General features: G+C 29.1%; 1 protein-coding gene across 9 annotated transcripts in view; it reads left to right on the top strand.

The window, feature by feature from the left end:
- LOC117175989 (mitogen-activated protein kinase-binding protein 1) overlaps nucleotides 1-14,434 on the top strand; it is a 261,034-nt gene that overhangs the window by 218,965 nt on the left and 27,635 nt on the right. For all 9 annotated transcript variants that reach the window (XM_033365905.1, XM_033365902.1, XM_033365904.1 and 6 more), the window contains 7 exons: nucleotides 4,168-4,383; nucleotides 8,560-8,742; nucleotides 8,895-9,055; nucleotides 10,396-10,732; nucleotides 10,837-11,003; nucleotides 11,100-11,424; nucleotides 13,050-13,260. In XM_033365905.1, coding sequence (XP_033221796.1) covers nucleotides 4,168-4,383; nucleotides 8,560-8,742; nucleotides 8,895-9,055; nucleotides 10,396-10,732; nucleotides 10,837-11,003; nucleotides 11,100-11,424; nucleotides 13,050-13,260 — 1,600 coding nt within the window. The remainder of the gene's footprint in view (nucleotides 1-4,167; nucleotides 4,384-8,559; nucleotides 8,743-8,894; nucleotides 9,056-10,395; nucleotides 10,733-10,836; nucleotides 11,004-11,099; nucleotides 11,425-13,049; nucleotides 13,261-14,434) is intronic.

Genomic DNA, 14,434 nt, shown 5'->3' with positions numbered 1-14,434 from the left:
CCGCGATTTCGCTGGAAGCGGGTGCAATTTTTCAGATTAGCACCCGCTCCCGGCGAAATCCTGCGGTTGTCCTTATGATAAATTTTTAATTATATATATATAATGTTTAAATTCGTCTTTTTGTCTTGAAAATTAACTATTTGGTTCAAAATGCAACTATTTTTGGTTGATGTTTAATCTCTTTTATTCAAAACTTTAACCTATTTGGTTGAAAATAAACTTCATTTTTTGAAAAGTCGACGGTCTTCTAAAAATTGATTTTTTTAGCAGGAAAATTGAACTGTATCCAGTTAAATATTGATCTCTTTTCTTAAAAATTTGTCTCTTCTTATTAAAATTCTAACCATGTGGTTGTAAATTCAACTTTTTGGTTAAAAAATCATATTTTTTTATTACAAACGTTATATTGTTTGAAAAATTAACTTCTTAGGCCGATAATTCAAATGCCTTCTAAAAAATTGACTTTTAGGCTTGAAAATTCAACTACTACTTGTTTAAAAATGCAATTGTTCTTTGTTGAGGGGTAATCTCTTTTATTTGAAAATAGGGCCATTTGTTTGAAAATATAATTCTTTTTTTCGAAAGTCTTACTTTTTGGTTAAAAATTCGACTGTTTTGTTAAACATCCATCTTCTTATATAGGAAATAATTCTTACTTATAAATTGAAAATTGATATTTTATAATGGAAAAGCTTTCTTTTTTTTTAAGAATTCATCTTTCTCAGTTTAAAATTAAATTTGTTCATGAAAATTCGTCCCCTTTGAATGAAACTTTAACTATTTACTTGTAAATTCAACTATCCAGTTGAAAATTCATCGCTCTTTCTTCAAAATTCTCTTATTTGTTGAAAATCAAACTTTTTACGTCGAATATTCAACATTCTTTTAAAAAATTCGTCTTCTTGGCTTGAAAATTCTAACTTTTGGTTGAAAATTCATCTTTACAGGTTTTGAATTTAACGGTTCGGCTAAAAAATCAATTACTTTGTTAAAAATTCATCTTTTAGTTGAAAATTATTTAGTTGAAAATATATTTATTATATTTAAATCTATATACTTCAATATATTTCTACTCGATATCTTAGGAATTTAAGTCGTTTTATATTGAATTCAATATTTGATATATATTGATTTTATTTAAAAGAATTCATTCTCCTATTTTATTGAAACATTACCCTATTTCCCTTGGTTTCAGAGCATTTTTGGCTGTGAAGTCTGAATGATTAAGCAATAAAAAATATCATATTCAAATTTATACTGTTTTAAATTTAAAACCTTCATTGTTGATCAATTTAAAAGTTTTACAATATCCAAACAGAATATTCCTTGAAGTTAAAATATTAATGCAATTCACAAACTTCTCTTATTTGTAAAAAATTGAAGTCGACAAGTTTTACAGTTCAAGCTGAACGACTAATATTAAAAAATTGTTCTGACTTTAAAGTTTATTTCGATTGTGTAAAGAATATTCGAAAACCAATGAGAATTGTGTGCTTTATATTCCAAAACAAATAAACTTATTATTTGAGTCATTTAGTGTCTGCTCCTGCATTTTTTTATTTTTATGGCATTTGATGCGACTTTTTTTCGTAAACCTAGAAGGAAGAATATTGAGCAATATGAATTTTTAGCTATTTAATTTAGGGGAAAGAAATCGTAACACTTTAAAGCTTCCTCCGAAGCGATTTTTTCTTTTAAGGTTCAGAAATTAATTTTTTTAAATATCAATTTCAAATTCGTTTGCGGTGATTATGAATTTGATGACTTAATTTTGACTTTTGAAATCTTAAAGGCTTTTTAATTTGTGAACCTCAAGCTCGAAAGTATTACAACCCTATAATTCTTCAAGACCAGACTTTTTTTTAATTCGGACGATTTTAATTTGAAGTTATTTTGATAACACACTTTAATCTTTGAAGTTTGGGATTCTTTCTCAACTTTAAAAGCATAAAGGAAAATCGATTTTTTTAGATTAAACTCTCAAAAAAACTTTCTTTTATTGTCTAAAATGTTATTTTTGGTCCTTACGGAGTTGTCGTCCTTATGTTTTCCATTGCCGTTTGTTCTAAACATTGAAAATAATTTCATTTAGCAAAATCACTGAATAAATCGACTTTCGCGCTACATCCCCATAAGTGCAAATAACAAGTCTCACAATCAGATCGCGGGCCTGTACTCGTAGAATCTAGCCAAGAATTTAGTTGCTCAACGCTGGAGCGGTTCTTGAAATCTTGACCTTAAATGTACACACGCCTCGTTTGCCAATGAGTGCGCGTAGGTATAAAATACATACGAGAAATAAATAATCCATTCGTACCCTTTTAGAGCGTTATTTGCAATCGTTTCATTTCAAAATCTTCTCTTAACTGGAGAAATGATTGAGGAATAATTATACCAGAATTCACCAACTATGCAATTTGACGATGTCTCCGGCGTTTCAGAACCCACCGAAATTGAAGAAAGAGTGAAAGTAGAACGGTCCACCTTTTATTTTTTACAAATTGTTTTAGTTAGCTTGCGTGAAAATAAGTAGATAAAAATTAAGCAACTCTTTGTGGACAATTTGCAAGAAGAGAAATTTAATAAAATAGCGAAAAAATTTAAGAGTTCTTGGTCGTAAGTATACAAATTGAATAGGTCGGACGGTTATTGCTGATTTTATGATGTTCTTTTAAAAATTCTACCAAATTTAGAATTTTTAACAAAATTGGTCTAATTTAAATTAGAATTTCTTCGTTTTCGATTTTTGGTCTTTTAAAATACCTAGGAAGTTTTAAAAATCTACCTTTTTTGAAAATATGTTTATAAAATCATGTTTAAAAAAAAATTAAATTGGGTAGGTAGTTTAATTAGAAAACTTATGTATGAAATGCTTTTGTTTATATATAAGTGTTAAATCTTCCAAATTGCAGAATTTCAAAATTATTCAAATTTGTCAAGCCTGAAGGCTTTCAAATTAATGGTTTCTAAATTGGAAGGATTTCAAACTCGAATCCAATTCAAATTATTTACTATCCCGCCTTTTCGAAAATTAATTAATAAAATACATATTTCTCAATATGACAATTCCTACAAGTTCGGTTACTGTGAAGTATATATTTAGATTCTTCCGAACTCAAATATTTATTCTCGTTTCGCGTTACCAAATTAGATACATTTTTTGAAATTCAAAAGTTTTTTAAATAAAAGTCTTTCGCATTTGAACGCTCCAAAATTCAAATTTCAGATTCAAAATTCAGATTTCATTTTTCATAATCATTAAATTAAAGATTTAAAATAATTCTAAGTAAAAAGATAAAACCACCAATGTAAGTTCTCACAGTCTGAGTGTTTGCAGAATGCTGTAACGTGACGCCTTTCTCAAAGCTTCGAATTGACATTCAAGCCTCGTTTCGTGCACCGTACGGATGAACATTAAGAACGAGAATTATGATTCTTGTAGCATAACGGAGTTCTATGTACATACAATCCCTTCGGACCACATTCAGAGATAACTCTTGTGTCTACGAATCAGATAACTTCATTTTTAGTCATTATGTTACCTTTACAAATATTCTTCAAATTCAGTTTCCATGGATCCCAGAGGAGTCTTATAATAATTTCCAATTCTGAAGCGAAATACTTATATGGTATTTTTCAGCTTTTTCAGAAGTAAAGGATTTCTAGAATATATTAATTTAGAAGATATATTTGATTTGTCATTCCTGAACTAAAATTAGAACCCACTGCAGATTCAAGATTGAACGATTGAATAATAATTAACTACATATCCATGTGCAAATTAACGTCTACCTTGATTTGTAGTTTGTAGAATATAATTATTTAATAATTAATTTGAAATAATGAAGCTTTAATTCATATTCGCAGTTCCGTGTTTCCCCTATTAATAAAAAGTAACTATCGATCTTGAAACAAGTGAAATTGATTATTGATAGGCATTTGAATTTCTAATAATTAAGCTTCCTTGAGTGATGAAACATTAAAATAAAGTTATATAAATTATATTAAGTATGATGAATTTTCAAATCGTGATTTTTTAATTAAAGTTTGAGAAATTTTTAAAAGTCGAGTAATATTCTTATAAAAACTTCAACTGTAAAATCGATTAATTTACAGTACAGTCAAGACTGAATAAAAACTAATAATTTGTTGTTTTTTTCGTTCTAGGCATTTTCGCCAAGCAACAAATACGTCGTTTCCGTTGGTTCGCAGCATGACATGATAGTCAACGTTTGGGACTGGAGAAACAATGTAAAGGTGGCATCGAACAAAGTTTCGAGCAAAGTTAAGGCTGTGTGTTTTGCTGAAAATGGCAATTACTTTGTCACTGTGGGAAACAGACACGTCAAATTTTGGTACCTGGAATATTCGCGTAGTGCTAAGGTAAAACTGATTTCTCTATTTCATTGTTCTACGAATCTCAAGCAATTATTTTGTTCATTATTAAAAAGAAAAATATGATTCAACTCGTATATTTTCAGCACTGAAAATTTGAACTCAATCCTCGATTCTGAACTGAAGTATTTCTTGAAATCTGAACAATCTCCACTGGAGAGGTTTACTCCTTTTGCTCTTAATTATCAGTTTTTAGAACCTGCGAATTGGATTACGAATCTGCAAGCACTCGTTAAAATCAAAAGCCTCACGAATTTAGTCGCCAGAGGTTTATGTCTTGAGGGAGGGAAATTTCCAGGATGAGCTCATTTTCTAAAAAATCTATTCTATTTTTCAGTTTGAAGAAATCAGGGCATTCTAAATATGATAATTTCTAAATAGAACTGTATGAAATTTTAAGGCATTCAAATTGAAATTCTTTTAAATTTCAGATATTTAAATTGAAGCGTTTCCAAGTCTGATCATTTCAAAATCAAGTTACCAAATTAGGACATCTCGAATTGCAAATTGTTTTATATTTGCACGTAACGAACTTGGACATTTCTCAATTCCAATTTATTCAAGTTTAGCCATTTTTTGAATAATTTTGATAAATTTAAAATTTTTCAACTTGAACTTATTAATTTCTGGACTTTTAAAAATTTTAGAAACTTTCAGTAGCGTCCGTTTCTGAATAGATTTTTGGTAAATGATGTTGTTCTCATTTTTAAAGCTGCAGCCCTTAAAATTGAATAATTTCTAAACATAATTCACCTTTCTCACCATAGATTTTCCAGACTTATGATGTTGGTCAGTTTAAAATATTTAAAATATTTTACTCTTCTAAATTTAAATGTTGCAATTTTTTTCAAATTCATATGCTTTAAGTTTTCAATTTATTCGAATTTGAACGCAATGATATTCTAAATTTTTAACTATTGTTTCTCTTAATGTTTGACATTTGAAATTTGCAATGTTTTCTTATTTAAATGTGCCCGCTTCGACATATGGAATTTTTTTCGGGACCTTCTACTTTAGTCTCTTCTGAAATTATTTTTGAATTAATTTATTTTCAAATTAAAATTCTTTCGAATATTCGACTCTTCGAAATTTAAAGACGTCCCGGTTTTATTCGTTCCTATCAATTATTGCCAAATTTAGATGTTTCAAATCATAATTTTTTTTCAACGTTGCTAAATGGTGTTGTTTCGAAATTCTATTTCCTTTAATTGTGAATTTTGGATTTTTTCTTCCACGAATCCCTTTCGATACAATTCAACGCTTTTTGAATTTTTTAATCTATAAAATTTTAAATCTTTAATATTCAAGTGTAGAAAAATAAATTTTGGACACCATAAAATCTGAACGCTTTAAGTTTTCAAGTAAATTTAAATGGTGTGTGCTTTAAAATCTGGATTATTTAAATGTTAAAACGTTAAACTCTTTTTAATTCGAAATGTTTACGATTAAAACTTTTCTAAATTTATTAGAAAATTTAATTTCTTTCATATCGAATTATTCCGAATTTTGGGCTTTCTTTTAAATTTCTCATTTCAAGATCTTTTAGGTTTTGATGTTTGTAAATTAAAACTTCATAAAGCAAAGAATTTTAATATTTATAAAAATGAATTTGTGGTTGATTCTGAACCAATCTATTTAGATTATTATATTTTCCAAATGGGAAAGAAACAATTCAAAAACTTATGCATCATTTAAAAGACTCTTGAAATATTGATAAGCGAACCCTGGAGATTGGAACGAATCACGAGTTTAGGGTCTTAATTTAAAAAAATTCAAGACTGAAATGAAATCTACTTTCTTATGAACAAATTTCTGCAACGAAATCAGAGCATGAAAAAGATTCTCCTTTGAAAATTAGATTTCCAAACTATCTCCATTTCGGCTCATTAGAGACATATACATAACAAAGGAAAACAGAGGAAGAAAAAGGAAAATGGTAACCAAAACCAACAGCTCAATTTTTCTTTATTCTTTCTCTATCTTTTTCGGACTACATGCGGGAACTAAAATGTTTTAAGGCCTATTTGATCTCCTCATCAGGGATTATTTATAGGAAAACTACAAGGTTTGATTAATAGAATCGTATGGTAATTAAAACTCACATAATGCCTGCAAATAAAACTGTAGACATTTTTACAAAAATTTACTTTATCTAATTTTGCATTCATTAGTGAAAAATTGATAAATGTATAAACATGATTTTTTTAACAAGAATAAAGAAACAATCGTAACAAAAATTAGCTGATCTCAATTTTGATTTTGTTAATAAAATAAACCTTCCTGATATTTGTAACCGGTTCTTCAATAACATCAGTTACATTTTCCCATTGCAATCAATTTCATTGAAATTTATCATTAAAAAGAAAGCGATCTATTTAAATAAATATTAAGAATTAAAAATGCTAAAAGATTAAATCCCTGTGTATACGTGTACACATTATAATCCAATATTTTCTCCACAGTGTTCACGACAGTAATCAAATTTCTGTTAAAAGTCACAATCACAGTTTAACATTAAAGAAGTTTTATTTTGACGTATGTATAATCAATAATTGAAAGTCAAACTATTAGAAAGATCATTCTTAAAATTTCTAAAGAAAAATTAACCTCCCCGAGAACACTTTTTAAAATCTTTTTTTATTTTACTTATTTATTTTTTTAAACACATAAAGAAAATACCACTATCGAAGTATGCGAGTTGCAGTATTTAAAGAAACGACGCCAAATAACAGTGATTTCTAACATCTTCCTCAGATTACCTTTTTTGTATAGGTAACGCGGGTGTCATTTTTTTATAATCCAGTTTTCGTACAACCATATGAAAAACTTATTTTTTATAAGTATCCAGTTGAAATTTTAATAAAATGATTTGTAAATTTCAAAATTATGTAACATCCCATTGGCAACCTTATTTTTTTATAAGTACCAGGATGGCATTTTAAATCAATTATAACATACATTACGCGTGATATAAAATACGTACATTTTAGAAACCTGCCAATATGTAAATTATGAAGCTTGAGGAAAATAGATCATAGGGCCCAGATCAAAAAATTTGTTGTTGATTCTGAACCTACCTATTTAGATTATTATATTTTCCAAATAAGAAAAGAAACGATCCAAAAATTATACATTTCTAGAATTGCTAATATTTAAAACATTCTTTTTACAAACATTTTAATCAAAATAATTCTTTCAAGAAATTGAGGTAAAAATTATTTGACCTCAATTAAAAGAACTCTTGAAATATTCATACGCAAACCCTGCAGATAGAAACGAATCATGAGTATGGTTTTCGATAGTGGTATTTTCTTTCTGTGTTATAACAAATAAAAAAATGAAATAAAAAATTTAAAAAGAAAAAGTGTTCACCGGGAGGTTCAATTTTTTGTCTTTTTGAGAAATTTCCACAATTATCTTTCAAACATTAATCATTCAATTTTGAATTTTTTAATATACATCAAAATAAACCTTCCTTAATTTAAGATTGTAATTGTTGATTTTTTTAACAAAAATTTGATTAGTGTCGAGATTAGTGTAGAAAAAATATTGGATTATAATGTATACATTTATGCATAGGGAGTTAATATTTTACAATTTTTAATTCCCAATATTTATTTAAATATATCTTTTTTTTGAAAATTATGAATTTCAACGAACTTAATTGAAACGGGGAAATGTAAATTAGGCAAAGTAACTTTTTGTGAAAATATTTATAGTTTTATACACAGGTATTGTATAATTTTGAATTAGCATAAGAATCTGTCAATCAAATCTTGTAGTTTTCCTATAAATAATCCCTGATAAGGAGATCTAAGTAGGTCTTTAAACATGTTGATTCGCCGGTAGTGTAAAAAAGACGGAGAAAGAATAACGAAAAAGTGCGATTTTGGTTTTGTTTGACTTTTTCGTTTTTCTCCCTCTTATTTCCTTTTTATGTATTTTTCTCTAATGAGCCGAAAAGGAGGTAGTTTGGAAATATGATTTGAATTGTGAATCTTTTCATGCTCTAATTGCATTACATACGATTATTTATAAGAAAGTAGATTTCATTTCGATCTTTAAAAAATAATAATAAAAATGAAAGTCCACAAAGTTGTTTCGCTTGATAAAAGGAAATTCCCCAGTCTCCTAGTTTTTAGAAAAGACATTTCTATTTTCCAGTACAAGGAACCAGTGCCTTTGATGGGACGTTCTGCCATACTAGGGGAGCAAAGGAACAACGATTTCGTTGACGTTGCCTGCGGCAGAGGAGAAATGGCAGATTCCACATACGCAATCACGAAAACGGGCCTCTTGTGTGAATTTAACAATAGACGACTACTTGATAAATGGGTCGAGTTACGGGTAAGTGATGCATAGATGCGATGCACTTTGTGTTTCGCGAATTACCCGCACACGCCAATCTTAAGTGCTCTCAATGATAATGTCGAGTTACGACGTATGAGAGCAATTAGCTTGATTGAAAACTCTATTAACTGCTTGCACTTTCTTTCCAGACAACCAGTGCCAATTGCATGTCGGTCGGAGACAAATATATTTTTATCGGATGTGCCGAAGGAATTGTCAGGTGTTTTAGTCCCTCGAATCTTGAATTCATCACCACGTTACCCAGAACCCATTATTTGGGGGTTGACGTGGCGCATGGATTGTCCATTAGGTGAGTTTTTAAATTAAAATAAGGATCAGTGTTAAATTCAAAGGAGTTTTATTTGCTTCTAAATCTTCGCTTCAATCTTTCCAGATGGTTCCAAATTATAATTGTATCTAATTTTATGTTTTTAAAGTTGTATTTTTAAAAATTAGGTTTTTACCATTTATTTAATCCGGTATATCTCGTTTGCAGCGGCTTAAATTCAAAAGTTTAAAAAATATTTCAAGATTTTTATTTTTCTCAATTTGGATTCTTTGGCATCTGAAAACTTTCTGAATTGTTTTTAAATGTTAGGCGTTTTTCATTTTGATAACTTCAAAATTTACTTGATTTTCAATTCAATGTTTCGAAGATCAAATCTTTTAAGGACGCTTCTACATCTAATTTTCTGAAATTACGGAATTTCCTGAGTGATTTTAAATGTAGGTACTTTAAATTTTATGATTTTAAAAATCAAGGAGTTTTCATTTCTAAAGTTTCTGCATTCGGATACTTTAACACCTGCAAAAGAAAGTTTTAATTTTTATACTTTAACACTTGGAAAAGAGAGTTGTAATTGAAAAATATTCTAAATTTTAATACTTAAACATCTAGAAAAAGGAGTTTAAAATGAAAAATTTTCTAAATTTGTATATCTACTTTAATATTTGAAGGTTTTCTTATTTAGGCGCTTTTAAAATGAATAGTTTTGCTGTTTAAAGTTTAAGGATTTAATTGTAATCTTGCAGATTTGAATGATAGCACTAGAAAACTTATTTATTGACGAACTATAATTTGAAGCTTTCTTATGTTGACGACATTTAAACTTTGAAAAAATCAAACTTAAATGCTTTAAATTTGGAAAATCTTCCAAATTATACATTTCAAATTTTTGAAGCATTAAAACTAAGATGCTTTAAATTTTGGAAAGGTTGAAATTTAAAGTCTCCATTTTTTGGAAACTATTGTAATTTACAAAAGTCACTTGCGATAAGTTTACATTTTAGGACCTTTCATACTTCTACGATTTAAATTCAGAAAGGTTTCTGGTTAAGTGTTTTCATAAATATATGTGAACTTCAATTTTGAAAAAAAAAATCAAAAAAATAGTCTTTAAACTTTAAAACCCTGGATTGTAATTATTAACACAAAATGTTCTACATTTTTCAAGTTGTTAAATTTAAAGAATCTTTAACTTTTGAAGAAAATTCAAGCTAAACATGAAAAATTTTGGAAAGAATAACTTTGAACGAATTGCTAAATTTGGAAGTCTGAAATTAAAAATATTCTCCAGAGCCATTCAGATTAAATAGACGGATCTACTTTTTTGAGTAAATAAAAATACTAATTAAATTATTTACTTCTAGTCACATGTCCCAGCATCCGCCAAACGCGAGGTACCCAGATGCGATAGCCTTGGCGTTTGACGAGAAAAACAACAAGCTTACTTGCGTCTACAACGATCACAGTCTCTACGTTTGGGATGTCCGAGATATTAGGAGGGTGGGAAAATCCCATTCTTTTCTCTATCATTCGGCCTGCATCTGGGGCGTGGAAATGTATCCCACAGGACCCGAATCTATCGGTGCCATGCCAGCCAATAGTTTTATCACATGCTCTAGTGACGATACAATTCGCGTATGGAACATGGAGAAAGAACTTTCCACAAACGACACATTGTACAAAAGAAATATATATAGCAACGTATGTATCAAATACTAAATTCATCCGCATTTTTTTTTGTGGTGCGTCATAAGATTACCATTGGTCTTTCTTTAATTTTTCTCACCATTATATTTTCTTTGCAGGAATTATTAAAAGTTTTATACGTAGATCCTGAATTAACATATTTAAAAGATCTGGACTTGGCTGCAGCCGGTTCGACGGAGAAAAACGACGCTTCTTACGACGGCCGAAACGGCGTTAGGTCTATAAGGGTGAGCCCTGATGGAAAACAGTTAGCTTCAGGGGACAGGTAATTATATCATTTATTTATATATTTAATTAATAAAGTATGTGAAATTTGGAAAGAAAAATAATGGACACATTTCACTTTTCATTTCTTTTCTAGATCTGGTAACATTAGGGTGCATGATGTCACAACTTTAGAAGAAAAATGTCTAATAGAAGCTCACGATGCGGAAGTCTTGTGCCTGGAGTACTCGAAATACACGCGCTATTCTCTAGACATGCCGAGGCTTCTAGCGAGCGCGTCGCGAGATCGGCTTATTCATGTTTTTAATGTCGATCAAGGATACAACTTTTTACAAACGCTTGATGACCACAGTTCGTCGATCACGGCAGTGCGATTCTTCAATCAGACGAATCAGAGTAACCAGCTTCAGATGGTGTCCTGTGGCGCTGATAAGAGCATCATTTTCCGACAACTTCAAGGGGTAATTTTTTCATAATATTAAAATATACACTTAAGGGTGTTAATTCTCATTCTTGGCGGTTTTTTATTTAAATATCTGGTAAAAATATAGAATTAGACGTAAATATTTACATAAACTTCCATGTTAAAACCATATATAGACTCATGAATTGATCCCAGGCCACCGGCTTTCCGCACTATTGATACTTTTTCGATAGATTGCACTGTTTTGATAAAAATTACACCAAGTATACTTTTTTCTCATAATTGTCCACTAATGCCACTATTTTTTTACTTTTCCTCGAACAAATATTTTTGAACACACCGAAAAATTTTCTCAATGGGTGATTAGGGGTCGTGCGTAAATGGCGTAAAGTTTTTTTTCTGAAATTTTGAACTATGTACACCTCTTTATTAGGGTCCGCAAATTATTTTCATTTTAAAACAGAAACAGTAGAATTGGACCAAAAATGATGAATTTCCAACAAAGTACATAAAATTTCAAACAAATAGTTAAATTTTCAATTAAATAGTTTGAGCAATGGATGTTATGTTAGTCTAATTTTTATTTAATTATTTTTTAGTTTATATTTTTTCGTTTTTAAAAATGTTTCACAAAATGGTTGAATATTTAATTTAAAAAAGAAAAGTTTTTATCTAAAAATGGCGTAGTAAGATTTTGATTCAGGCGGATTAATGTTCAATAAAAGGAAACTAATTTTCTACAAAAAATTTTCATTTTGTACCCAAATGTTAAATTTTTAAGCCAAAAAGACGATTTTGTTTACAAATCAGTTGAATTTTTAATTCGAACATATGAACCAAAAATTGAATAGTAGACTTTTTGATCGAAAAGACTGAATCTTCAAACAAAAATAATTAAATTTCATTATTACATTCTATGAATTCGGTTCGCATTTAAGTAGAAAAACGAGTTAAAGAGGTAAATGAGAAAAAGATTGTGAAATCTGCGATAAATAAATAGGAATTTTGATCATTTTGGAAGTAAAGAATTATATTGTAAATAAACATTTAACTCTTTTTATAATAATTAAAAAGTATTAAGTTAGACAACTGGACATTTTGCTTAAAGAATAAAGGTCATTTCCATTGCACAGTTTTTGATTTTAGACCATACATTTTTAAATTCGGACTACACATAAGTTTAATACTTGAAAAATCTTATGACACAATTTTTTTCAAATTTGTGACACTATTTGCACTGTTCTTCATGTCTGAAGTTAGTTCGAGGTCATTTTTGTCTATTTCTGTCTATCTCTTACACCCCAGTGGGCACCAAATTTGGCAACGTCTTTATTACATGTTTACGACATCTTTACGACAACTTTAGTACATCCTATGTCCATGTCGTTAAGTCATCTTTATGATATCGTAAATATGTCGTAATATCTAACGATGTCTTTACGATATCGTAAAGACACTGTAACGGCATGGACATAGGATGTCGTAAAGTTGTCGTAAAGATGTCGTAACGATGTCGTAAAGACTTCGCCAAATTTTGTGCCCACTGGGACATTATTCGCAGTTAAAAATAACGTTTCAATTTTCGCGCTGAAGGTTTTAATTTTCCATGTGGATTTCCACGACGATATTTTCATCTAGTATACTTATTTTTATGTTTTTTAGACACCTGGAGGGTCACCGCAGTTTGCGAGAGGACAAAACGCACAAGGAAAGACGACGCTTTACGACATGGAAGTTGATTCTAGTCAAAAGCACGTTCTCACTGCCTGTCAGGATAGAAATATCAGGGTTTATAATGTAACCACTGGCAAACACAGTAAAACTTTCAAAGGCTCAGTTGGTGAAGATGGATCGCTCATCAAAGTTGTATTAGGTATGTAAATTTTAATTTATTTTTAACAATATTTCTTTACATGCAAAAGGGTTTCTAGCGAGTAAACTTTAATCTTTAAGAGAACATGAAGCTAATCAGACGCGGTGGAGCCTTTTTTCTAGAGTGGGGCTGGTGCATAGATTTATAATATTGAATGGTACAATTTGGACATAGTATAATAATATTATACTATGAAAAAATTGAACTTAAATAATAAATAATAAATCAACGAAAAATAATAAATACAGGTATCAAATTCATATTGCCAAAGAATTGACAAAGATTTCAAAGTTCGCACAAAGATTTCAAAGATTGCACAAAGATTTCAATGATTGCCCAAGATTTCGCAAACATTTCGGATAGATTTAAAAGATTTGACAAAGATTGCAATCATTTCTCAAAGATTTCATAAAGATTTTACAAAGATTTCAAATAATTTAGATAGATTTCAAATAACTCGCAAAGATTTCCCCAGAATTCGAAAACATTTTACAAACATTTCACAAAGATTTTAGTGATTTACCAAAGATTTCACAATGGTTTCAAATATTTTGCAGATTCCAGATAGATTTAAAAGATTTTACAAAGACTTCTATTATTTCACAAAGACTTCAAATATCTCGCAAAAGACTTTACAAAGATTTCAATGATTTCCCAAATATTTCAAATATTTCGCAAAGATTTTTAGAGAATCCACAAAGGTTTTACAAAGATTTCATAAAATTTTAATTAGATTTCAAAGATTTCACAATTATTTCAAATATTTTTCAAGGATTTCAGATGGATTTCACAAAGATTTTAGATAGATTTCAAACATTGAACAAAGATTTCCTAATGAATTCACAAAGCTTTCAAAGATTTCGGATATATTTAAAAGATTTCACAATGACTTCAATCATTTCTTAAATATTCCACAAAGATTTCTATAATTTCACAAATATTTCAATAATTTCATCAGTATTATCGAACATTAAAAAAATGTTTCGCAACGATTTTAAAAGATATGATTTATTTCCGAAAGATTAAAATAACTGCACAAATATTACCAAATATTTGAAATATTTTGCAAAGATTTGATAAAATTGCAATGATTTCCGAAAGATTTCAGATATTTTGCAAAGGTTTCGAACAGATTTAGAAGATTCCATCAATACTTTTACTATTTCACAAATAT

The sequence above is a fragment of the Belonocnema kinseyi genome, chromosome 7 (genome assembly GCF_010883055.1).
Source record: "Belonocnema kinseyi isolate 2016_QV_RU_SX_M_011 chromosome 7, B_treatae_v1, whole genome shotgun sequence".
Lineage (NCBI taxonomy): Eukaryota > Metazoa > Arthropoda > Insecta > Hymenoptera > Cynipidae > Belonocnema > Belonocnema kinseyi.
This window is presented reverse-complemented; position numbering and strand designations above follow the sequence as displayed.